This window comes from Prionailurus bengalensis, chromosome A1 (genome assembly GCF_016509475.1).
Source record: "Prionailurus bengalensis isolate Pbe53 chromosome A1, Fcat_Pben_1.1_paternal_pri, whole genome shotgun sequence".
NCBI lineage: Eukaryota > Metazoa > Chordata > Mammalia > Carnivora > Felidae > Prionailurus > Prionailurus bengalensis.
The window spans coordinates 112,989,944-113,013,371 of NC_057343.1; the positions used below are offsets into that span (position 1 = coordinate 112,989,944).

Here is a 23,428-nt window from a genome sequence, read left to right on the forward strand (position 1 = left end):
TTGCCCACCCAGCCAAGTTGATACAAAGCTGACCCTCACTGGGGGGGATAGTAATGCCTGGTCACAGCTGCTATGAGGGGGAAGCAGGACCACGCATAAAGCACCCCCCTCCTTCCACGCACAGACCCTGGCCTGAAGACATCCTCATAGCTAATGTTTATTTAGAGCTGACTTGGAGCCTAGCCTGGGGCTAAGTGCTTTCCACACACTATTTGTTACTCATGGATAGATAGGGTTCTGCAACCTGGGGCTAGCCAGAGAGGTGTGGAGGGTGTGTCGAGAAAGAGTCCCTAACCTCTAAAACAGGCAAAATCGTGTGTCCTGTGTCTAGTGAAACTGTCTCTGGCTTCCAATCAGATCATCACAACTAAGAACTTGTGGCCGAGCTGAAAGCTGCTCATTCCGTTAGAATTCTTTCGGTGCTCTTTTGGAAAGAGGATGTGTCCTCACAGGTAAACAATCCTATCACAGGTCTTGGTGTTTGTAATCAAATACTTCCCGACCTTGGATAAGGCCTTTCTACCTCTTGTAAGGAGTCCGGCCAAACTGTCCTGGACACCACTTGCAGTGTCTCGGAGGAGGAGTGAGCGAGGCGGGGGCGGGCATCTGGGCCTCGAGGCGCCGAGGATCTGTGGTGGCAAGGAGTGGGCGCGGGAGAAGGGCGGGCTAAGGGAACGCCCCGCGCGGGCCCCAGCGTCCCGGACGGGCGAGGTGCGGCGCCTTTAAGGTCCGCTGGGGGCGTGCTAGCAGCGGCCACGGGCCCTTGGAGAGGTGAGCGCTGGCGCCCCGCGGGTCCTGTGCTCGGAGACGGGACTCGAAGTAGGACCTACGGCGCGCCCGAGTCTCCCACCTCCTCCCCCGAGCGCGGGCCGGCGGGTGGTACGCCCCGCGGACTCTCACTGGGCACCCACCCGGCTGCGGGAGCGCGAGGCGCCGCTACTGTGGCCATGGGCAGCTTCCAGCTGGAGGACTTCGCGGCGGGCTGGATCGGAGGTGAGCCCGGCCCTGGATGGGAGGGAGCCCCCCCACCCCCACCCCCACCCCCACCCCCACCCCGGAGGTGAGTGTGCTTGTGGGAGACGCCCGGGCCAGGGAGAAGGAGAGAGAGCCGGCCGAGCTCACACACGGTGCTGGGGTCTGGGGGCTCCGCACCGGTGCGCCTCCGCTTGGCGCGCAGTGTGCGCGCCGCCGGCTGCCCGAGCGCCTCTCCGCCGCTGGCCTCGCTGTGCTCGCGGTGCCTCGCCTGTTGCCGGGGCTGACCCCCGCCAGCCTCGCAGCTACTCTCCGAGCTGCGGCTTTGCCTCGAAGTGGGGACCCGCCCAAGCGGCTCCGGTAACGATTAAACCGGCCGTCGAAGCCGACAGCCAATGGAGAGTCCGGGCGCGCACACACCCTTCGGAGACTCGGTGTGTGCCTGAGGTTGGGGTCCTGACTGCAAGAGCTTGTGGGCGAGGGTGGCGATTGCTCCCGGCGCGGGAGGGCGCCTGGCTTCGCGATCCGGCGGCTCCCAGGAGGAGCGCTGGCTGAAGCGTGCCGGCGGTCTGGGAGCCCAGCCCCTGGCGGCAGGTGCCCGTTGCCAGATAGGAGGAACCCTTCCCGTTTTCAGCCTTTGTCGGCTGTCCGGTCTCTCCTCCCAGCACTCTTGGACGAGGTCGTCCCTTTGAGCGGCTGCTGGAGCCGCTGTTTGCTGGACCTGGGATGGGCTTGCGTGGGCGAGAGTTGCATTGATTTCCTTACTTCTCTGATCTTCTCTTTCCAGTAGATTTAGTTCTCCTCTTTTCTCAGCTACTGACCAGGTTTGGGGAGGGTTTGAGAAGGACTTCCCTTTTTGTTAAGTATTAGCTTTCTTCTGGCCCCATCTAAGAGGATCATCAGAAAAGGGGTGCTGGCAAATGCAGCCGCTGCCCAAAGACAGAATCCAAAACAAAACTAAAAACCTGAGGGACTGAGGCAGAGGCTATAATTAGCATGTTTGTGCCCCACCAAGAGTTTTGGAAATGGAGAAGACCAGGAGATTTGTAGGAAAATGAAAATGAAACGAGAGCCACAGACCAGATAGTATTCCCGCCCCCCCCCTTCTGTCCCTTTCTGGTGGCCCCTCCCACCTCTGTCCACCCACAGGTGGCTGCAGGGCCCCTGCTTCTTTCTCCCTGTCATGAGCAGAGATCTTTCCTTCTACCAAAAGCAGGTTTTTTTGTACAGGCTGTCTTGAGTCAGACTGAGACCACCGTGTCCTAACTTTACCATGGGGGGGTGAGGGGGGGTCGGGAGGCTGTACCCAGAGGCTCATTGGCCATATCCAGGCCCTCTTCTTCTTCTTTTTTTTTTTTTAATGTTTTTAATGTTTATTTCAAAAGAGACAGAGCGAGTGAGGGGCAGAGTGAGAGGGAGACAGAATCCCAAGCAGGCTCTGCAAGCCAGATGCCCAGCTAGAACTCCTGAACCTCTGAGACTATGAGCCAAAACTGAGTCAGATGCTTAACCTACAGCTTAACCAACTGATGGTTGGCCACCCCTTTGGCCAACCATCACCCACCCTGAGGGAGAGTCTTCCCTGCTTAAGGCTGTCCACTGAAGTAGCCAGACCAACTTCAGGAGGGCTGCCCCTGGGCTGGGTTTGAGAAATGCCCTAGAGGGTGAAGCTGTCAGAGTAGCTCCAGGTCTGTGATGACTCAGGGGCCTTCCCCAAGTCACGCAGTAAGCAGTGGATGGTCCTTTATTCTGCGATGATCCTTACTTTCTTGATGTCAACATTTTTTGTGTTTTGCTCTCGGGGCTTTCTCGCTTCTGTGAAGTGAGGAGAGTGTAATAACTGAATACTTAGTAGGTAGCAGAGGCTGTTTAAGTGCCACATGTATTTTTTAATATTTATTTATTTTGAGAGAGAGTGTGTGTGTGTGAGCTGGGGAGGGGCGGAGAGAGAAGGAGAGGGAGAATCCAACCACACTCCATACCCAGTGTGGAGCCCAACGTCGGGCTCAGTCTCATGATTGCAAGATCACGTCCTGACTGAGCTAAAGTCAAGAGTCGGTTGCTCAGTGCAGGGGCCCTCACATGTGTTTTTTAAAGTTGTTATTTATTTATTTATTTATTTATTTATTTATTTATTTATTTATTTAGGGGGAGAGAGAGCAATTGCTAGTGGGGGAGGGGCAGAAAGAGGCAAGAGAGAGAATCCCAAGCAGGCTCTGCACTGTCAGCTCTGAGCCGCATGAGGGGCTCGAACTCACAAACTGTGAGATCATGACCGAAGTGAAATCAAGAGTCGCTCAACCGACTGAGCCACCCAGGTACTCCCCACATACATGTATTTTTAAAACAACTTCACTGTGGGGCACCTGGGTGACTCAGTCAGTTAAGTGACTCTTGATTTCGGCTCAGGTCACGATCCCAGGGTCATGGGGTTGAGCCCCTCATGGAGCCCATGTCGAGCCCCACATTCAGCTCCATGCTGAGTATGGAGCCTGTTTGAGATATTCTTTGTTTCTCCCTCTCTCCCCCTCTCCCCCTCTCCCCATCTCTCCCTCTTTCCCTCCCCCTCCCCCTCCCTCCCCCTCTCCTCTGCCCTTCACCCACATGCATGCTATCAACATAAATAAATAAATAGTAAACAAATATTAAAACAACTTTCTTGAGGTTATTTTACATATCCTAATATATACTCATTTCAAGTATGTAATTCAGTAATTTTTAGCGACTTTACCAGTGGTGCAGCCATTTACCATAAATTTGTTTTAGCCCATTTTCTTCCCTGTGAGATCCTTCATGCCCGTTTACAGTTAAATTCCATCCCCTCCCTCTGGGCAGCTGTGAATTTCCTTTCTGGCTGCATAAGTTAGCCTTTTCTTGGCATTTTATATAAATTGAATCATACAATGTGCGGTCTTCTGGCTATTTATATATTTCTTTATAACCCCAGTGACGTTTTACATCCTCATTGTACAGATCCTCATTTCACAGACGAGGAAATGGGAACAAAGGGGCATCCAGTGACTTGTCCAAGGCCATGTGTCTGGCATGAGCAGAGAGTCTGATGCCAGGCCGTCTTAACCCCTGTACTCATCTGTACCTATTTTCTTTCTTAATGAACTTGCATAATAAAATCTCACCATCGTATCCTTTACATTTTGTTTGAAGTTTCACTGGTCTGTGAGGTCCTCGGGTCTGGAAACCACTGGCCTGATTGTGTTGTTTCTTATCTTGCATTTCCTGCTTTCAGGTGGGTGGGCTAATGAATGAGCAGGGAGACACAGGTCCAAGATGGGCTCTGGGTCTGCTTCCCTGGGCCAAGAGACACCTGTAGTGAAGGCTGCACTCACTAGGGAGGAAACAACTGGAGTCTGGGACCAGAGGTCCTTTCTTCCCCTGCTGGGAGGGGTTCCTGTAGAGTGAACTTCCTGCTGTCACCTTTCTGCCTCTGCCCACTTCTATGGGAAGGAGGGGCTGAGAGGGATCTGGAGGTTCTAGACCAAGGGTACACCTGTTCTGGTGTTAGCTGCTTCCTCTGCCCCTCTACCCATCTAGTATTCCAGCACTGTTTTACCTGATGAAATCACGGCTGCTAGTAGAGAAACTTCCTCATCTTGGTGACAGGGAATTTGTCATAGAGGATTGGTTCCCATTTCAACCTCGCAGTCACCAGCTTCTATAAGGGCGTCTTCATCTGTGTGGCCTCGGAGCAGCCTTGCTTCCCTCTGAAACTGCAAGCCTTGTGATTATGTGTGTCAATTGGCATTTTTCTGTGAGAAGAGAAATCCAGAGTATCCTTTAAAGGAGAGGCCTTCTTTAAAACAAAACAAAACTGGATAGTGGCAGCATCTCTCTCTCTCTTTTTTTTAATTTTTTAATGTTTATTTTTGAGAAAGAGACAGACAGAGCATGAGCGGGGGGAGGGGCAGAGAGAGAAGGAGACACAGGATCTGAAGCAGGCTCCAGGCTCCAAGCTGTCAGCACAGAGCCCAACGCGGGGCTCGAACTTAAGAACTGTGAGATCATGACCTGGGCCAAAATCAGACGTTTAACCGATTGAGCCACCCAGGTGCCCCCGCATCTCTCTTTCAACAGCCTATAAGAGCCAGGACTCTGCTGGTACTTTACAATCATTACCTCTCTTCATTCTTACAATGGAACTGTGAGGCACGTGCTGATGGCTACTCCCACCTACATGTGCTAAAAGTGAGGCATCGAAAAGATGAAGTAACCTTTCAGGTAACCGAAAAGTTTCTGGGTTTTCTCCTCACACCCTCCCCTTTTTATTTGAGGTGACATTCACATAACGTAGAATTAACCATTTAAAGGTGCCCGATTCAGTGGCATTTCGTATGGTCACAGTGTTGTACAACAGCCCCCTCTGGTCTAGTTCCAGATGTTCCTCACGCCCAAGGAAGTCACTGGACCCAACAAGTCATTCCTATTTCCCCTCTCTCCAGGCCCTGACAACCACTTGTCCGCTTTCTGTCTCTCTGGATTTGCCTATTCGGGATAATTCACGTAAACGGAGTCAGATGATACGTGACCTTCTGTGTCTGGCCTCCTGCACTCAGCATCACATCTTCAGCATTCACCCACGTGATGGCGAGCACTGGCCCTACATTCCTATTTATGTCTAACAACATTCATTTTATGGATTTACCGCATTTTATTGGCCCACTCACCCCCTGATGGGCATTTGGGCTGTTTCCGCCATTTGGTCATCATGAATAGTGCTGCTATGCTCACATATGTTCATGGACATGTCTCAGTGCCTGTTGTAGTTCTTTTAGGTATCTATTTAGGAGTGGAATTGCTGGGCCATGTGATAATTCTTTAAGTTCTTGAGGAAACGACACGCTGTTTCCACAGTGGCTGCACCATTTTGCATCTCCACCAGCAACGTACAAGAATTCCAGTCCTCCATATCCTCACCAACCCTTCTTATTTTCCTTAAAAAAAGAAAAAAATTAGGGCCATCCTAGCAGGTGACAAGGGGGACTGCCTCTCACTGTGATGTTGATTTGCGTTTCCCTAATGACTCGTGATGTTAGGCATCTTTTCATTTACATGTTGGCCGTTTGTATATTTTGTATTTTCTTTGGAGAAATGCCTATTCAAATCCTTTGCCCTTAAAAAAAAATCCTTTCTTTTTTTTTTTTTTTTTTTTTTAGTTGTAAGTAGTCTTTATAAATTCTGGATACTAGAGCCTTATCACATATATGATTTGCAGATATTTCTTCCCAGTCCGTAGGTTGTCTTCACTTTCTTGATAGTGTCCTTTGCTGCACAAAAGTTTTTAATTCTTATGATACCCACCTCATTTTTTCTTTTGTTATTTGTGTTTTTAGTGTCCTGTCTGAGAATCTGTTGCCCATCTAAGGTCGTGAAGATTTCCTCCTGCATTTTGTAAATGATTTTTATAGTTTTAGTACTTCCATTTAGGTCTTTGGTCTATTTTGAATTCATTTTTTGTGTATGGTATGAGGTAGGGGTCTAACTTCATTTTTTGGCATGCGGGTATCCAGTTTTCCCAGCACCCTCACTGCCCTTTTTTGGGATGCTCGTTTCTCAAGGCAGAGCCCAGGTTTCACTTCCTTTTCTCTGCCTTCCTCAGTGCCTTTGCCAGTGCCCGGCACATTCCGGGTGGGGGAGGCAACTGGGCATTGAGTGAATGAGTGAATGTGAGTGCCTGAGCCCCTGTCTTATCCCAAGAGGCAGCCCGCGCACGTGAGAAGCCCAGGGGCTGAGTGACCAGGTCCTTTTCTTTGATCTACAGGTGCAGCCAGCGTCATTGTCGGTCACCCTCTGGACACGGTCAAGGTACTTCAACCACGTTTGCCATTACCTCTTGGAAGGGGGCCTGGAGTGAGTCTGCCTCCAGGAGTGCATCTGCTGTTTCTGATCCCAAGACAGTCTCCAGCCCAGGGCAGATTGTGTGTGCCAGCCCAGGGGGGGTGGGGCGCCAGGAAGACTGGTTTGGATCATCCTTCTCCTCTCATTACTTGGCAGTGATTTTGTTTTTGTGAATGTTCCATTTCTGCCTTGAGGTTCTCATGGGCTGTGGGGGAGGGGGCCAAGGCAATGGTGAGTATCCCCTTAGTCTCTGTGGAACTAAGAAACTGGGAAACGCTTCAGATGTGAAGCGGCCTCGGAGTCCAAAATTTAAGGTTGGGTTTTAGGTGATTAGAAAAGATGTTCTAGGCATGGAAAGCAGTGCGGGCAGAGGTGGAGATGGGGACACTGCCTGGGGGCCATGCTTGGGAAAAGCGTGGCCAGTGTTGCTGATGCATCAGGTTTCTGAAAAGCACCTATAGGATCAGAGTCCAGGAAAGGTGGGCCAGCGCTTAATCTTTGGAAGCCTTCAGTATCAGGTTAGGACTGTGGATCTGGGCTGGGGTTGGCAGCTGTTGTAAGGTGATGTAGTGCATGGAGTGTGAGGACTCAGTGGGGCCATCTGACATTGGGATCGTCCATGTTCCTTGTTCTACAGATATGGAAACTAGCCTGAAAGGGGAGGGGGCTTGCCTTAGGTCAGACAACAGCTTAAAGCATTGAAGAGTGAGGTGAGTGCCCCCCGTCCTTGCCACCTGTCCCCAGGACTCAGAGCCTTACCCTAAGAGCATGGTCACGAATAGTGCCTTCTCACCCCTGGCTTGAACATTCACATCTAAAGCTCTGGCTGGATCGTGCACAAAGAGGAGCTGTTCAGGCCCTTCCCAGCCGGCTGCTGCAGTCCCTTTTCTCCCCGTCTTCCTCCTTTTGGGACAGTGCGCCCCTCTTAGGTCAGAGCCCCGGACTGCTCTCTTCTTGACGGGGCGTCAGCCCATTTGTCTTGAATAATTGAAGCTATTTCCTAGCTCCTTGTCTCCCCCTATGGCCCTGTCTTTTGCTCATACATCAAACACCTACTAGACACTTGTTTTTGCAGGCAGTATGGGGATAGCAAGGCATCAGTAGGAGACAAAACATGTCCAATCCCTGCCCCGGTAGGCCTTCCGGCTACATTCCTGGCACAGGCAACCATTGTGTCTCCCGGGGAGAGTGTCCTTCCCTTACCCTCAGTGTGACCAGGGGCTGGTGGAGCTTTTGGAGGCATGCCCTCCCCACACAGGCAAGTCTGGCCACCTGAAAAGGTGGAACTGTCCTCCTCTCCACTTTGCCCCCTTCCTGATACATCAAATCCAGTCTCTGCCCAGCCTGAGAACCTCTTCACTCAGCACACCAGCCTGGTGATGCCAGCTTGCATGGCTGGTCTTGCATCCCATCCGGGGATGTGGCCCGGGGCCCTCGTAACTGCTCAGAACAAGGAGCCTTCCTTCCTTTCTTCTGGCTGATGTTTTCTCTGAAGTTTCTGAGAAAGGTCCAGGCAAGAGGCTCAGAGTCTGAATCACCTGGAGGACAGTCTCTGCCTCCCCACCTATTCTCCCGTGCCCAGGGTGCAGCTCTTACCCTCCCCACGCCTTGCTTTTCTCATCTGAAAAATGGGCAAAGAGCATCTCCCGGCAGGGCTGTCGTGAAGATTGTCGCTGTGGCACCGAGGCTAGAGTAATGAGTGAGACTTTCGCATCCTGATGAACACCCCTGCTGGGATGTTGGGAGTGCGTTGTGACTTGTCTGAGGTCCCAGGGCTTGCCCTTGGAAGATCCCAGCTAAAAGGACCTGGTCAGGCTCCTTCCCCTGCCCTTGGCTACCTCACCCAAGTATGAGAGTCAGCCCGTGGCTGCTTGCTGGCCGTGGAGCTGGGATCCGGATTCTCACCTGGCTCTCGGCACAGCTGGGGCATTTGGGGTGTATGCCTGATGCAGTGTGACTTACCAGGGTTTGCTAATCAGGGCTCAGCTGCCTTTAGACCAGCTAGTGAACTATGGGAGAGCAAGTAGGCATTGTTGCAAGCCGCTACGTTTGTCATAATTCGTTACAGCGGCAACAGGAAGCGAATAGAGGAAGACAGCTTTGTCCATCTGTGAAAGGGGATAGTATCCATGCTGCCTAGTGTTTGTGGGGTTCCGCGAGAGAAGTTCTGTAGGATGCCCCATGTTTCCCCAGGAGTGCAGTTGTCCTACACTGAATACAGGCACCTGTTATGACGGTGCACTGTGCTGCTGGCCACAGGGGCGGCCTCCTCAGGCACTCAGCGTGGCGGGGAGACCATCGCTCCATGGTTTTGAAACTATTCTGTGATCTGGGTTTGACTCTTGAGTTGAGTTTCCTCATGTACGGTTTGCTTGAGTGATTCGAGCCCGTGAGTTTTTCAGTGGAACTTGATTCTTCTTGGGGACTCAACCTTTTTGTGGATTCGGTACCCAGAGGCATCCCTGTCAGCGCTGGGGCCAGTGGGAGAGGGCATTCGGCCTCTTTATGCCAGTCTTAAATGGGGACGAGAAAGAGGCCCGTGCCCACCTCCCCTTGCCTACGTTCTCATCCTGGTTGGGGATACCCCACCCCCAGGTAGACCTCTGTGGGTCTGCTTAATGGGAAGACCATGAATGCCCTGTTCTCATCTTGCTACACCTTCCGGGGTGTCTTCACCTCCACCTGACTTAATATTGCATTTCCTTCAACCAGCCCACACTCTTGACCCTGGGTCTCTTTTTCTCCATGGCACCTGTCATCATCTGGCATATATATTTGATTGGGAATTACCTTTTATTGGCTGTTTTTTTCCATCCCCACTTGGGTATAAGTTCCAGGAGGCCAGTAAGTTTGTTTTCTCTACCGCTGAATTTCCTGAGAGTAAATCAGTGACTGTTATAAAACAGGCGTTCAATAGTACTGGTTGAGTGAGTCAATCAGTACATTTCTCTGATTATGAAAGCAATCTTTATGAAACATAGGATACCATTTACGTATCATACCTGTAAGAGCGCTACAGATTGCCTGTGGCCAGCTGGGTTTCTAACACTGTTGTGATGAATGTCGAGCTCTTAGCCGTGCTGTTAGCCATGGTTATTAGCTCAGAGAGGGGGTGCGGAGGGAGAATGTTGGAATTTTTTTATTAAGAAAATGTATTCCCACATGAGCTGTGTACTGAAAATCGTTTTTAAATTATGTAAGCTAAAAATAATGAAAGTAACTCCTGTCTATCGTAGGAAAGTTGGAAAATGAAATGCAGTTCAGTGCAGAAAAACATCACCCATGATTTTCCCCTCAGAGGCTGTCACTTTTATGATGTGTGTTCTGCCTAAGTTTCTGCTACTTGTCTACAGACTGAGCTCAGGCTGTTAGTGTAGACTGTTAGTCTGCCTGTGGACCCTGTGGATTCTAGGGGGCAGGGTCCAGATCATTCCTTCTGTGGTTCTCAGGGCTCCTTCTTACCAGTTTCAAGGGGGGTGCCCTGGCCCTTTTGTGGGCTTCCTCAGACCTTCTGTGGCTCTCAACTCATGCCCCTGATCACCAGAGCCAGCCTCCATCATAGGACACCACATCTTCCCCTCCAGCCCCTCCTTCATCCAGTGCAAAGGGGACACGTGCTAGGGCCATGCTCAGCTTGGGGACAGGAGGGAAATACGAGACGACCCTGCCATAGAGAGGGAGCCCAAATAAGCCATAATTAAACAGAGAAAGGACACCATTGCAACATTTAAGTTCAGACCGAAAAGATGAGCAGGAGCTGGAGGAAGAGCCTTCTGGGGGGAAGGAAGGGCTGATAGAAATTTCAGGCAGGGAGGGGAAGGGGGAAAGTGACATTCTAAGGACTTGCGGATGTGCCACGTGGTGAGCACAGACGGCAGGAGCATGGAGAAAATGACATGCAGGGGTGAGAGGCAGGCAGTCCCAGGCCTCCTGGACGCTGGCAGAGAGGGTGGGGTTTACTCTAGGTTTGCTGGGAAGCCACCGGTGAACTTTGAATGGCAGTGGTGCGATTCACTGTGGTTGGAAGGGAACAGCGTGACTGCTGTGCAGATGCAGGCGAAGGGGTGAGAGGGAAGACCAGCCCATCCTCCAGCGGGGAGATGCGGGGGTTCCGGGGGGGTGAGAAGGACAAGTCGCTCTGCTAATACTGAGGACGGCAGAGTGTGGACAGCAGACGGAGCAGGGCCACGGATTAGTTTTTGTAGTCAAGAGACAGGGATCACATGTTGATCATTCAGGCATCACTTTGGAACAACAAACGGGCCTTTGTTCTTCTCTCAGACCAGGAAGACTTCTGCTATGTTCAGCAAGGTCTGAATGGGACATTGAGGGAGGCGGTGCAGGTAGAGGACAGAGCACAGGCCTGGTGGTGACAGAAACCCAGCCCTCCTCACTGGCCAGGTCACTTGGGGCAGGGTCTTCCCCTCTCCGGGCCCTGGCGCCACAAGGTCAGCGTCTCTGGGGCAGCGGGGATGTGAATGATCCCGGCCTGGGCCCTCACGTCACTGCATCTCTCCGCAGACTCGCCTGCAGGCCGGCGTCAACTACGGGGACACCATCAGCTGCATCCGCACGGTGTACAGGAGGGAGAGTGTAAGTGCCCCCCGCCCCGGGGCAGGGCCTGGAGCCGCACCCGCCAGGGACTCCCACGAATGAACGGCTCGAAGCCTGCCCAGGCCCGGGCACCGTGGCCGTGGTCCTGACGCCAGCCCATCGGGTGGGAGGCCTGATCATCGCTTTTGGCTCAGCATTGCCTCCTCCCTCCTCATCTCACACCACCACACCTCAAGTGTCGTGCGTCACCTAAACTTAACCCTGACACCTTGTGCAGTGTTACTGGAGAGAGACCCGATTTTGTGCAACCTCTCTGGAGAAATTCTAAGGAATTTGGAGTCACAGGAAGGAGAAGTCCTGTGAAAACAGGGTGACCCGTGCATTTTCAAAGCCAAACGAGAGGTCACTAAGCCATGCACTCACTGGCTTCCCTTCCTGTGGTGGGAGCCAGGCCCTTCTGATTCCAGATGTCCAGCGCTGACTTGTACCTCAGGTTTCTTGAGACCAGGAGGCCCAAGATTTTCCCTTTCCAAGGGGAAAACTGAATAATATTTTTTTAAGTTTGTTTATTTTTGAGAGAGAGAGAGGACACGCATGCATATGAGCGGGGGAGGGCCAGAGAGAGACAGAGAGAGATAGAGAGAGAGAATCCCAAGCAGCTCCCACCCTGTCAGCGCAGAGCCTGACTCAGGGCTCGAACGCACAAACCCTGAGATCATGACGTGAGCTGAAATCCAAAGTCGCACACCTAATTGACTGAGCCACCCAGGTGCCCCAGTTTTGAATAATATTTTATAGAGGGTATCAGGTACCCTTCTTGAGAATTAGCGTGTGCTTTCCGAAGACTTTCTCAGGCCCCTCTTTGGGGAGTTTAAAATACATTTTCTGATTTGTGATGAAATGACTATTTATTTATTTATTTATTTATTTTAACGTTCATTTATTTTTGAGACAGAGAGAGACAGAGTATGAACGGGGGAGGGTCAGAGAGAGGGAGATACAGAATCTGAAACAGGCTCCAGGCTCTGAGCTGTCAGCATAGAGCCCGACGTGGGGCTCGAACTCATGAACTGTGAGATCGTGACCTGAGCCAAAGTCGGATGCTTAACCGACTGAGCCACCCAGGCACTCCTGAAATGACAATTTAAAGAACCGGTCAGTTACAAGCCCCGTGGCAGCCCTGGGCTTTCCCTTGAGTCCCTGGAAACCTGGCCCCATTGCTGACCACCACCTTTTCCATGGCCTCCATCATAGGAGGTGCCCTGGGGCTCAGGAGCCTCCCATCTGCACTCAGAGATTTTCCTCAGAGGTGTGTTTTTGTTTGGGTGTTCTAACTCTCTTGATAGGCTGCTTGACAATGGACTACAAACCTCACTCTAGCTGTTCCCGGCCATGTGCAATTCGTCACTCCCCTGAAAGGTGGCCATCAATTCTCCTTTTTGGCACACATGGTCCCCATTGCCTGCCAGCCAATGTCCCAGCGCCGGGGCTTTTGTGGGAACTGTGGGCGTTCCTTGGAGACACAGCACTTTGGGGCTAAGTGATGTCCCACATTATCTGGAGGAGCTTGTTTTGGAGGGAGGATCTGATGCAGGCTGTGTGTGAACGTGTGCGTGGGAGGCGTCCTGCCTCTGACAGATAGGGTGCAAACACCTAGGTCAGGATTAGCAGGTTTGTGTTGGCCCTGGAGTTTGTACAACAGCTTCCTGGTGCTTTTTCGCTTTTGGCACGGAGCTAAAAGTATGTGCTGGCCTAACTCCTCCAAGGGCCTCTGGAATTTTCCAGATTTCATAGGAGTGTTTGTGATGTTCCTCAAGAGTGCAGGGTGGAGGGGAGCCTGGGTGGCTCAGTCGGTTAGGCGTCCGACTTAGGCTCAGGTCATGACCTCACAGTTTGTGGGTTCAAGCCCTGCACTGGGCTCTGGGCTGACAGCTCAAGTTCTGTGTCTCCCTCTCTCTCTGCCCCTCCCCAGCTCGTTCTCTGTCTCTCCCTCCCTCTCTCCCTCCTCCACTCTCTCCCTCTCTCAAAAATAAATAAACATAAAAAAAAATTTTTTTTAAAAAGAGTGCAGTGTGGAAAGGACCCTCTCCTCAGCCTGCAGCCCCCTCTCCTGTGGTTTCCGCGTATGTGCAGAAGCCTTCTGAGGACTCTGCTCCCCTTAGACCCTCCCCATAGACTTGGCACATTGAATTTTAGTCACCTGTCAGTTTGTCTGGCCCTGTCCCCCTCCCCTTTCCTGCACCCAGAGCGTAGGCTCAGTGAGGGCAGCGAGGATTTCTTATGGTGTCCCCATGTCTCCCTGGCACCTGGCAGATGTTTCAGAGAATGGTGCTTGGCAAGTCTGTGCTACCCTCTAGGGCTCCTCGCAGCCTGATATCCGTCCAGCCCAAGAACACGGCCACCCTGGTGGCAAATACGGATTCCAGGCCCAGGACACCTAGACTCGGGAAACAAAACTGCATACACGCGCTGATTTCTCCACCCAGGGCAAGAATGCCCTGGAGAGCACCCCCTCACCTGCCATGGCTCTCCTATCTCTCAGCATCCTCTTGTATTCTTGTCGATGTCATAATGATTTATTTTTCCTGTAGTCACCTCACCAGCCTGCAGGCTCCGCAGGGACTGTGCGGAGGGCAGCGTGGGGAGCTCGGCGCCTTGGCCTGCAGACGTCCCCGGGCCCTCATGCTCCACCGCCCTCGTTTTCCCACAGGTCTTCGGCTTCTTCAAGGGCATGTCCTTTCCCCTTGCCAGCATCGCGGTCTACAACTCTGCGGTGTTTGGGGTCTTCAGTAACACGCAGAGGTTCCTCAGCCAGCACCACTGCAGGGATCCCGGGGCCAGCCCGTCCGGCACCCTGTCTGACCTTCTCCTGGCCAGCATGGTGGCTGGCGTGGTCTCTGTGGGGCTGGGCACGCCCGTAGACCTCATCAAGATCCGGCTGCAGATGCAAACACAGCCATTTCAGGAAGGTAAGAGTAGGGGAGGGGTCCTGATGCCTGGGTACCTGCGACCCTTAGCTGGTTTGCCGGTCTGGGATGCAGTTGTTAATATCCTTTTCATTGAGCAGAGCATCTGCATTGTCACGTGATAGTCTATAATTATTCTTCTTATCTGTAGTATCTGTCATTCATTAGATGATTAATCGATTGTTCTGTGCCAGGCGCCTACCTAGAGCCCTGTGTATGTTCACTTAATTGGTCTTCATAACAATTGTGTAAGGCAGGTGCTATTACTGCGTCCATTTTGCAGAGGAGAAAACCAAGTCTCTCAGAGGTTGAGACACTTATACAAGGCCACACAGCTAATGATTGGTGGGTGAGGAGCAGCTACATAATTTGCAGTGTCCAGTGTGGGAGGAAAATGTGGGATTCCTTATCGAAAAATTATTAAGAATTTTCAAAGAGCATCCCAGAGCATTAAATCAGGCATGGGGACCTGAGGAACTCACAGACAGATCTCAAACCCACATGCTTGTCCACAACACCAGGGTGTGCAGCCAGGACGTCTCATACCTAGACCACCAGCTGTAGGGGGTGAGGGGTCACTCCTCTCCCCCTCCTTGACTTTGTACTTAGAGCTTCATTTCTTGGTGTGGTACACAGCAACCCTGTACCACATGCTGAGTCTGTTACTTCCTCTCTGCTGAGAAAGGAGTTTCTGTGTCTTTTCCTGGGAGTGGTTTTGATAAAGGAGGATGGAAAGAACGGGAAGGCACTTGGTGTGCAGAGTAGAAAGTGCCAGCTTGCACGGAAGGACAAGCTGGAGGCCTTAGGTTTCAATCCCTCCACGTACGGTTCTTGACTCTGACTGCACTCTGTCTCGTCAGGTTAAGATACGCCCCTGCCTGGGCCACCGTCTCCTTTCTGTATAATGGAAGGGCTGGATCTGTGGTGCTTCCTGACACCTCAGATGTCTGGTCTGGGCTGACAGCTCTCATGGATAAGACTCCTCTCCCTGGCAGCCTTTTGAATGACCTGTATGTGACGTCTCTGACCTCAGAGGCTGGGGCTCAGCTGGGCTCCACAGTCAAAGCCCTGTAATATACTGGGGAGCATTCCAGCCAGCCCAGCAGCTCTTCTGCCTTGATTCAGCCCACACATCTTGTCCAGCCCAGGATGTATTCGGGACAAGGCTGTACATTCCCTGAGCACGATGCTGGTATCCCCACTGGGGCGTGTGGAGGGCCTGGGACCAGCGGCCCTAGCCAGTTGCATCATGCCTCAAGGATGCTCAGTACCCCCCAGGCCCATGGTCACTGTCATCATGTGGGTGACACAGGGCAACAAACAGATTGGCTCATCCGGAGGGTTACAGCACACCCCTGTTGGGACCTCTAAGAGACCCGCGGGGCAAGGGGATCCCACCTCCACCTGTTTGACATACTGAGTCATGTCTTGGTACAACTTAGTTGAGTCGAAGGGTTGCACCTCACAGAAATGTCTGAAGCTTGCTGATCTGGTCCTGTCCCAGAGGCAAAAGCAAAGATGTAGAGGAATGAACATCATGAACAGACTGAGAACAGGGAGTCCTGGCCCACAGCCTGGTGTTTTCTCTGTCCTATTTCAGGAAAGCTTTATGTCCATCTCAGGCAGAGAGGAACTCTCTCCTTAAGTCTTAAAACTCTTTGGGTCCGGATGTTGGAAGATTTACCATTGATGAGTCTTCCACTCCTGGGGGCAGACCTGTGTCCTTCACAACCTGGGCACTTTGACCCCGGAAAGGGAGGAAAAAGGGCTAGGCGTGCGTGTGCCTACTGGGGGAGGCGAGGCACAGCCAGCCCAGACACCGGGGGAGGTGTTTCTCAAGAAATGCCTTCCTTAGGAAAGCCTGGGACATTTGGAGGCAAATTAAGTGATTCCATCCTCTGTCCTGCCCTCTCCCACCCCCAACCTGCCCCACAGAGGGTGCTAGAATGGTGGCTATAACCTGGCAGGCCAAGGCCTGAACCACAGGGGATCTTGAGGCCAGGCTAAAAGCCTCTGGCACTTGGAGGAAGGATGGGAGACAGTCCAGGAAGGGCCAGACCCAAGGAGGGTCCCAAAGCTGGGTGCAACCAGCCAGTTTTAGGGAGCTGGGCAGCTGCAACAGCTCACTGGATGCCTGACTGTGTGTGTGCCATTCAACTCACACCCCAGCTCGACACTGTAAGGTCTGTATAGCTGTTAGCCCTGTTCATTTACCCAGCACACTAGGTACGCACGTGCTCTGGGCCAGCACAGCACTGAGGGTCACCTGTGCTTGTTCACCAGCAACGAAGAGAGCCTGACGTATAGCCCTCCCAGGCTATAGCCCTCCCAGGCTATAGCCCTCTCTTTAGCCAATCCCTCGAGGCAGCAACAGAAAATGAACGTGTGTTTATTCTGTCCTTTTCAATGTGCCACGAAACTGGCCTTTTGTGGACTCAGGGGAGGCTCTTAATAAGAGGACAGGGGAATTTCCTGCAGGCAAATATTTCTCAGCTCTGCAGTTCTAAGTCTTAGCACTTGGGCCCCCCGGGGCTTAGCTGGCAGGTGTGAGGACAAAGGCGGTTTACCTGAGCAAGTGCAGGGAGGGTGGAAACGAGGACTGCAGCATCTGCCTGAGCTGTGCTCCCCAAGCCTCTCGTCTGGGCTCAGCCAGATCACAGCAGTGGGGGCTGAGTAGCTAGTATTTACTGAACCTGTATCCTGTGCCAGGCACCATGTGAAGAGCTCAGTGTGAGTCTCATCTTCCTAGCAACCCCGTTCCTAGACCTTTACAAAGCGGAGCCCGAGGCATGTCCTGAGGTTCCTCCCCTGGGGGGAAGTGGAGTGACTCAGGGCCCACTGGTGCTGTTTCTTTGTCTGCCCGGATGTAGAAGCAGCTTTGATAACACTCCTCCGGCCTGGGCACAAAGTTACCACAAATCTAGCATCGGTCTTGAGGGAGAAAGTGGGCTGGGAGCATGTCTCCAAAAGGACATTGTTTAAAGTAATAGGCCCCGCTCCTGGAATCCAAGGGATGGGTGTGAATTCTGTGTCTGCCTGGTCTGTTGTTCGCCCCCAGTCCAGCTGCCTGGGGCGGGAGAGCGGGGGTGGGGGCTGGGGGGAGGTCTTTGGTAGCTATCATGCTGCGGGGTATGGAGCAGGAGAGGCTGGCACTGGGCCACCAGGCCATACTTTGCGCCAGGAGCCTCTCAAGGAAAGCGGAAGGACGCGGCTTTCTTTTCCTTGTCCCTCAGAAACCCTCTAGGCCAGAGATGGAAGGCTCAAAGACTCACTGAGACCTGGGAGGTACCATAAGTGAGCAGAGGTGCCTGGAAAATGTACCCACTTCCGTTTTACTTGACACCCACAGCCCTCCTAACCCACATCTCATTTTTCCTCTTTTGACTGAAACGTGGACACAGAACACGTTTCACTTTCGCTATCACTCTGCCGTTGCAAAAACAGCAGCTCAGGCACGAGTCAGCTTTGGTGCCAGGGAAGGCAGCAGGGAGTGGCGGGGACTGTGGCAAGGGTGGCTCACATCCTGTCTGAGGGGTCAGCTATGACCCCATCCCAGGTCCCAGTTGCCGCATGGCCTGGATTGGAAATTGTCAGACAAACTAATTAAGAACAAAACCAGACACAGACACAACGCCGTGAAGCCCGAAGCACTGTGTGGACTGGATCAGCGTGTGGCTCGTCCTGACTTACCGGCTTGTGGTCTCGGTTCTGGGTCAGGCCCGCTCCGTGTGGTGACTGTGCTGAGCTGGGCGTTTGCAGGCAGCCTTGGGCAGGGCTTGTGGGATTGTCCACGGTTTGTGGCTTTACCCCAGAATTGTCCAAACCACTTCCTGGGTAGAGATGATGGGCCATGAGAGACTGTGCCCATATACTGAAGCTGGGTGCCGGGGGTCTCTGGCATCTTTGCTTTGGGACATGTGACAGGTAGAATGGAGGCCACGTCAAGGTCAGAGTTCAGCTCAGCTGAAGGCTTGCAAATATAGCACCAGGGAGCTCATCCTGATTATCTACCAGTGGTGACCCGTGGTTGAAAAGGTACAAAAGACATGAAGCTCCTGGGTGGCTCAGTCAGTTAAGTGTCTGTCTCTTGTCTTGGGCTCAGGTCCTGATCTCACAGTTTGTGGGTTCGAGCCCCACATCAGGCTCTGTGTTGACAGTGCAGAGCCTGCTTGGGATTCTCTCTCAATCTGTCTCTCTCCCTCCCTCCCTCCCTCCCTCCCCTTTTCCCTCTCTCCCTCTCCCTCCCTCCTTCCCTCCCTCCCCTCCCCTCTCTGGCTCTCCCTGACTTGTAGTTTCTCTTTCAAAATAAATGAATAAACTTTTTAAAAAAAGTGTAAATAAGACAGAACATTAAATGTAGAGGGAGAATGTCCAAATATAATCACTGTTACTACAGTAATGTGTTTCTTTTTCTAAATAAAGTATGTATTTTAATTAAATATTTAAAGTATTTTAATTAAAATATTTTAAGAGGTTGTCCTTATATAAGTTTCATATTCTGTTTTAAGTCAATATTATAACAAATATTCTCCATGTTATGAAAATGGCATATAAAATTACTTAAAATAGAGGACTAATATTTAAAATCAATGTGCATCTCTGTGCACACAAGGCCCACAGACACACATGTATCGAGAGGGATGATACAGTGTGGCAAAAATGCAGTTTCTGGAGTTAGACTGCCTGCTTCTAATCCTACCTCCGTGAGAACCCAGGACCTCTGGGTAGCTCCCCTAACGTCACCCAGCCTCAGTTTCCTCATCGGCAAAGCAGGCATAACCATACTAGCTACTTCATAACTGGAGTAGAACGGAATGATCTATCACACGTGACTATTTTAGCACAATGCCTAGCTCGTTGAAAACATGAAATAAGTGTTAGCTGTACTATTAAACTTCTGTAACCACGTTTCCTGTGATGGACGTTTAGGTTTTTGACCGTTTGTTCTCTTTTGAAGATAGTAATGTGCTCAGGCAACGTGTCCCTAAGGAGTTGCTTTCAGTTAGGGTTGTTTCCCTAAATGTGTGGGCTCTTTGATTCATGAATGAGTCAAAAGTTCTGGTCATTTTTAAGATTCTTGGCACATACTGTGAAATTGTTGTACAGAAGCGTTTTACCAAATTACATCAGCAGTTGCCGAAGTTGAGAGGGAAGTTCTGTCTGGCTCTGACTGCCACTGCATACTAAACAGCAGTTACCCGGCACGAAAACTCTTGTAACTTAGCAGAGGTTTTCTGTTGGTGCCCCTGCCGCTTGGCCGGCAAGGAAAGGCTGGCCTGAGTTCAGCTGGATGTGGCCTGAACTGTAAGACACCTGTGAAGAAACCCTCCCTTTTAAGTCATCCTTACCCTGTGTGTGGGCATGAGCCTCCCTGGGTGCCCTACCGGGCCTGAACTGGAATTCAGGGCTGTGGTCCCAGAGGCCAGCAATCCCTCTGCCGCCTGGGCCAAGTCATATCCTGGAGGTCTATGGCCATTCACACTCACTTCTCCATCTTCGAGCTTTCAGGTCTGTGTTTTAACTCAGAGCCTGGTTAATGTGCTTATCACAAAGACCTCAACCCCCCAGGAGGGCAGAGTTTGGGGCCTGGAGGAGGAGGGCTCACCATTAACTCTGTGCTGACCAGCCTCTAATTTCACCAGGCCCGGTTGAAGGCAGAGAGCTGAGTGTTCTACCTGTTGGAACACAGTCTCTGGTTCTTTCATTCACAAGCCTTTCCTGAGCTCTTGCTGTGAGCCACGCAGAGTAGATAAATCAGAGGTATCAGATGCACAGCCCCTGCCTCCAGGGAGCACACAGTCTGGGGTGTAGCAAAATGAGGAGGGCCTATGGAAGGCTCTGGCACCTCGGAGTCTGGCTCTGCAGGTCAGGAAGACTCCAGAGAGCAAGTGGCCATTGATGGGGTGTTTGAATATCGGCTAGGCTTTGGAGAGGAAAATGTGGTGATGGAGAGGGGTTTCAAACAGAGGAAACCTGTAGGGACAGGGTCAGAGGCGGGAAAAAGCAGGCATGTGACAGAACGAGTGAACCGTTCTTGGTTAGGGCAGGGAGGGGAAGGTGCAGGGTGAGTTGTGAACATCTTGGATTTCTTTTTTTTTTTTTTTTTAATTTTTTAATGTTTATTTTTGAGAGAGACAGAGTGTGAGTGGGGGAGGGCCAGAGAGAGAGGGGGACACAGAATCCGAAGCGGGCTCCAGGTTCTGAGCCGTCAGCACAGAGCCTGATGTAGGGCTCGAACTCATGAACTGTGAGATCATGACCTGAGCTGAATTTGGACACTTAACCAACTGAGCCACCCAGGCGCCCCTGAACAGCTTGGATTTCTTAGCCGAGGGTGGGCTAAGGTGCCCTTCAGCAGGCAGCGAGGCGTATTGGACACCAGAATGACCACTCAGAGCTGTGTGGTAGGAAGGTGGATCCAGCCTTCAGAAGAAGGAGAGGTGAATGGGTTGTTTTGGGGGCTCTAGCCTTAGACCAGGGAACAGGGGGCCCAGGGCTTTGGGGACGGAGGGGAGTGGTCCATGGGAGGCATCTGTGATGGAGAATCAGTGGGCCAAGCAGGAGAGAGGGAAGGGTCCAAAATGACCCAGGACTTGCCATTTGGGTGACTGTCAGGGAGGAAGCCTCCCACACGGGGAATTAAGCGGCACGTGAAGTATGTTGAGGCCGCGCTTGGCGTGGAGCAGGTGACCCGTATACGCTTCTTGTCCCTGCTGCAGTTTTGGAGACTGGCAGGAGGGCAGGCTTGAGTGAGAACATGCTGAGTTTGGCTGGGTTCCTGTGTGAGGTACTGCAGCTGGAATATCAGGGTGGGAGCAATAGTCAGGGGTGTGACAGCGAAGTGACAGATGAGGTGAGCCGCGGAAAGGAAGAGGGTGGAGATGAATGGGAAAATGCCAGGAAGGAGCTCCCGCAACACCAGCAGCTGTACAGTCAGCAGTTACTGAGCCCCTACCACGTGCACCCCGCCTTTAAATCATCATACCATTCTCTGTGTCTTACAGATAGGGAAACTGAGGCTCAGGTTGTGTGACGTGTCTGTGCTCCCTCAGCTGTTACATGGTGTCTCGGGGCATTGCTCCCGGCTGTCCACCTCCATGGTCCCTGGAGGCAGAGTCCTGGGAGGCCCCTGTCACCAATGTCGGGTAAAGGGAATCAAGAGGGGAGAATTGCTGACGAGGACGTGACACTGGGGACAGAGACACGGAAAAAGGAAGGAAAAAGCCTTTCGTTTCCAGGTTGTGAGAGAAGAACAAAGCAGATGATGCAGGGCCAGAGGAAGGAGGTTGAGGGAGCCCTCATTGGAAGGCCTGACTCTACCATGTTCAAGATCATATGAACAGAACGAAGGGGAGAGTGTGGCCAGGATTTGAGGAGAAGAAGGTCCTGATTTCCGAACATGCCTAGGTGAGATAAATAGGGCTGGAGTAGTGACAGCAGGGAGGGCCACGTGAGGGCTAGATCTGGGCAGGCAAGATCATCAACCATGCACCAGCATACAAAGCCTGTTTGGGCTCCAGGATCTGCATGATGACAAGATGGGGTAGAACCATTTGTCTGATTTTTCTGAGTCTTCAGAGATGTCCGGCTGGGAAAGTCGCCAACTGTGTCTGGGAGGCCCTGACTACCTCGGTTTGTCTCTTTGGCAACGGAGTTTTATTGCCACCATAAAGATGTGTGGCTGCCAAGAAAAACACTCTTCTTCAGGAAGGTTGGCCTTGGGGAGGAGCAGCCTTCTGATAGAGCAGATCTTTCAAGACTTTCCCATTGCAGGGCAGGAATTATTGATACTAAACTCCCTCACTCTTGGTCCATTTAACTCCTGAAGAAGAGGGCCTATGTGGGAGGACAGGCACCCTTGGAGCATGTCAAAGGACTGGAGACAAGCCAGGACCGTACTGCCCGAGCCTTCTTCTTATGTAGGCTGTGAGCTGCCAGTGGTACGTGAGGGCTGGTGCAGTAACAGCCCTGAAGTGAAAGGAGGAAATGTGTGCAGAGGCCAGGCCTTTAGCCATGTAGTTCAAGAGGAGTCCTTGAATTCTGGATGGTTTGGCTGAATCTTTTCCAAAGTGTGGTCCCACACCGCTAGCAGAGATGAATGAAGGTGCGTACAACGTAACACATGCCACTGTGCAGGTGATATACCTGGGTGACATATCCATTTGGTCTCTAAATCAATTGACGAGGGCAAATATTGTTCTGATTTCAGACTTGACGTTAGCATTGGTAGTTTTTGGCCCTGCGTGGGCATCCGCAATCTCCCACAGTAGGTTTGGCTGCAGGCCACTGCTGCCCGAGGTTGGTACTACCAGCACTTCCAGAATCTGGAGTCGTATCAGGATAGGGGTGCTAAAAATAGGAGTGACTATCCGCCTCAAGTAAAGTTCATTTGTCAACATGCTCACTCAATTTTCGCAAAAGCCAAAAGAAATTGACAGGCTATTTATCCTTCCCCTTTTGTAGATGATGAGGAAACTCAGGGCCAGTGTGGTTGAGTCTTTTCCACCAGATCGTACAGTAGATAGCAACTGAGCAACAAAGCAAACCCCAGCTGCTTCTAATCCAGGGTTCTTTCTACTAAACCATCTGCCTGTCTTGGACTCTTCAGACTGTAAGGAAACTGCTGGACTCATTGGAAACAGGAAGTGGGCGAGAGCTTCCCGGTTGGTAACATTCCGAAGAAGTGCCCTGAGGGGTTTGCCCAGCCTGCGTAAACCCACATCATAGAAGTTACACCCGGCTTGTCTGCTGGAGGATGTATATACACCGTACGGCATGCTTCCATGACATTTTGGAATAGCGCAGTGGCCGGGACCATGATTTGGGAGTTTCTTCCGGTATCTACAGCCTCAGGGACAAGGACCAGACAGGACCAGGACTGGATGAATGCCAAGCTAGGGAGGGAAACTTTGGGAGGCCTAAGTCCTGAGAGCTGCCTGGTCAGATGCTCAAGTGTTGACTGAGTGGATATTGAGGCACAAAGCAGACACCGTGTCAGGTGCAGGGTCACGGTGCTCTAGGACAGGCCGTAGCGTGGGATTCCTGTCATCAGGAAACTCCTTGCTTGGTTAGGGTACAACAAC

The 23,428-nt window shown here is 51.9% G+C and overlaps 1 protein-coding gene across 7 annotated transcripts in view; it reads left to right on the forward strand.

Moving 5' to 3' along the window:
- Positions 1–675: 675 nt before the first annotated feature.
- SLC25A48 (solute carrier family 25 member 48) overlaps positions 676–23,428 on the forward strand; it is a 42,727-nt gene continuing 19,974 nt past the window's right edge. For all 7 annotated transcript variants that reach the window (XR_006298429.1, XR_006298430.1, XR_006298427.1 and 4 more), the window contains exons 1-4: positions 676–993; positions 6,749–6,792; positions 11,347–11,418; positions 14,090–14,348. Coding sequence is in view for 4 of the 7 variants with exons in the window: in XM_043588350.1 (XP_043444285.1) it covers positions 948–993; positions 6,749–6,792; positions 11,347–11,418; positions 14,090–14,348 (421 nt within the window). In the remaining 3 variants the exon portion in view is untranslated. The remainder of the gene's footprint in view (positions 994–6,748; positions 6,793–11,346; positions 11,419–14,089; positions 14,349–23,428) is intronic.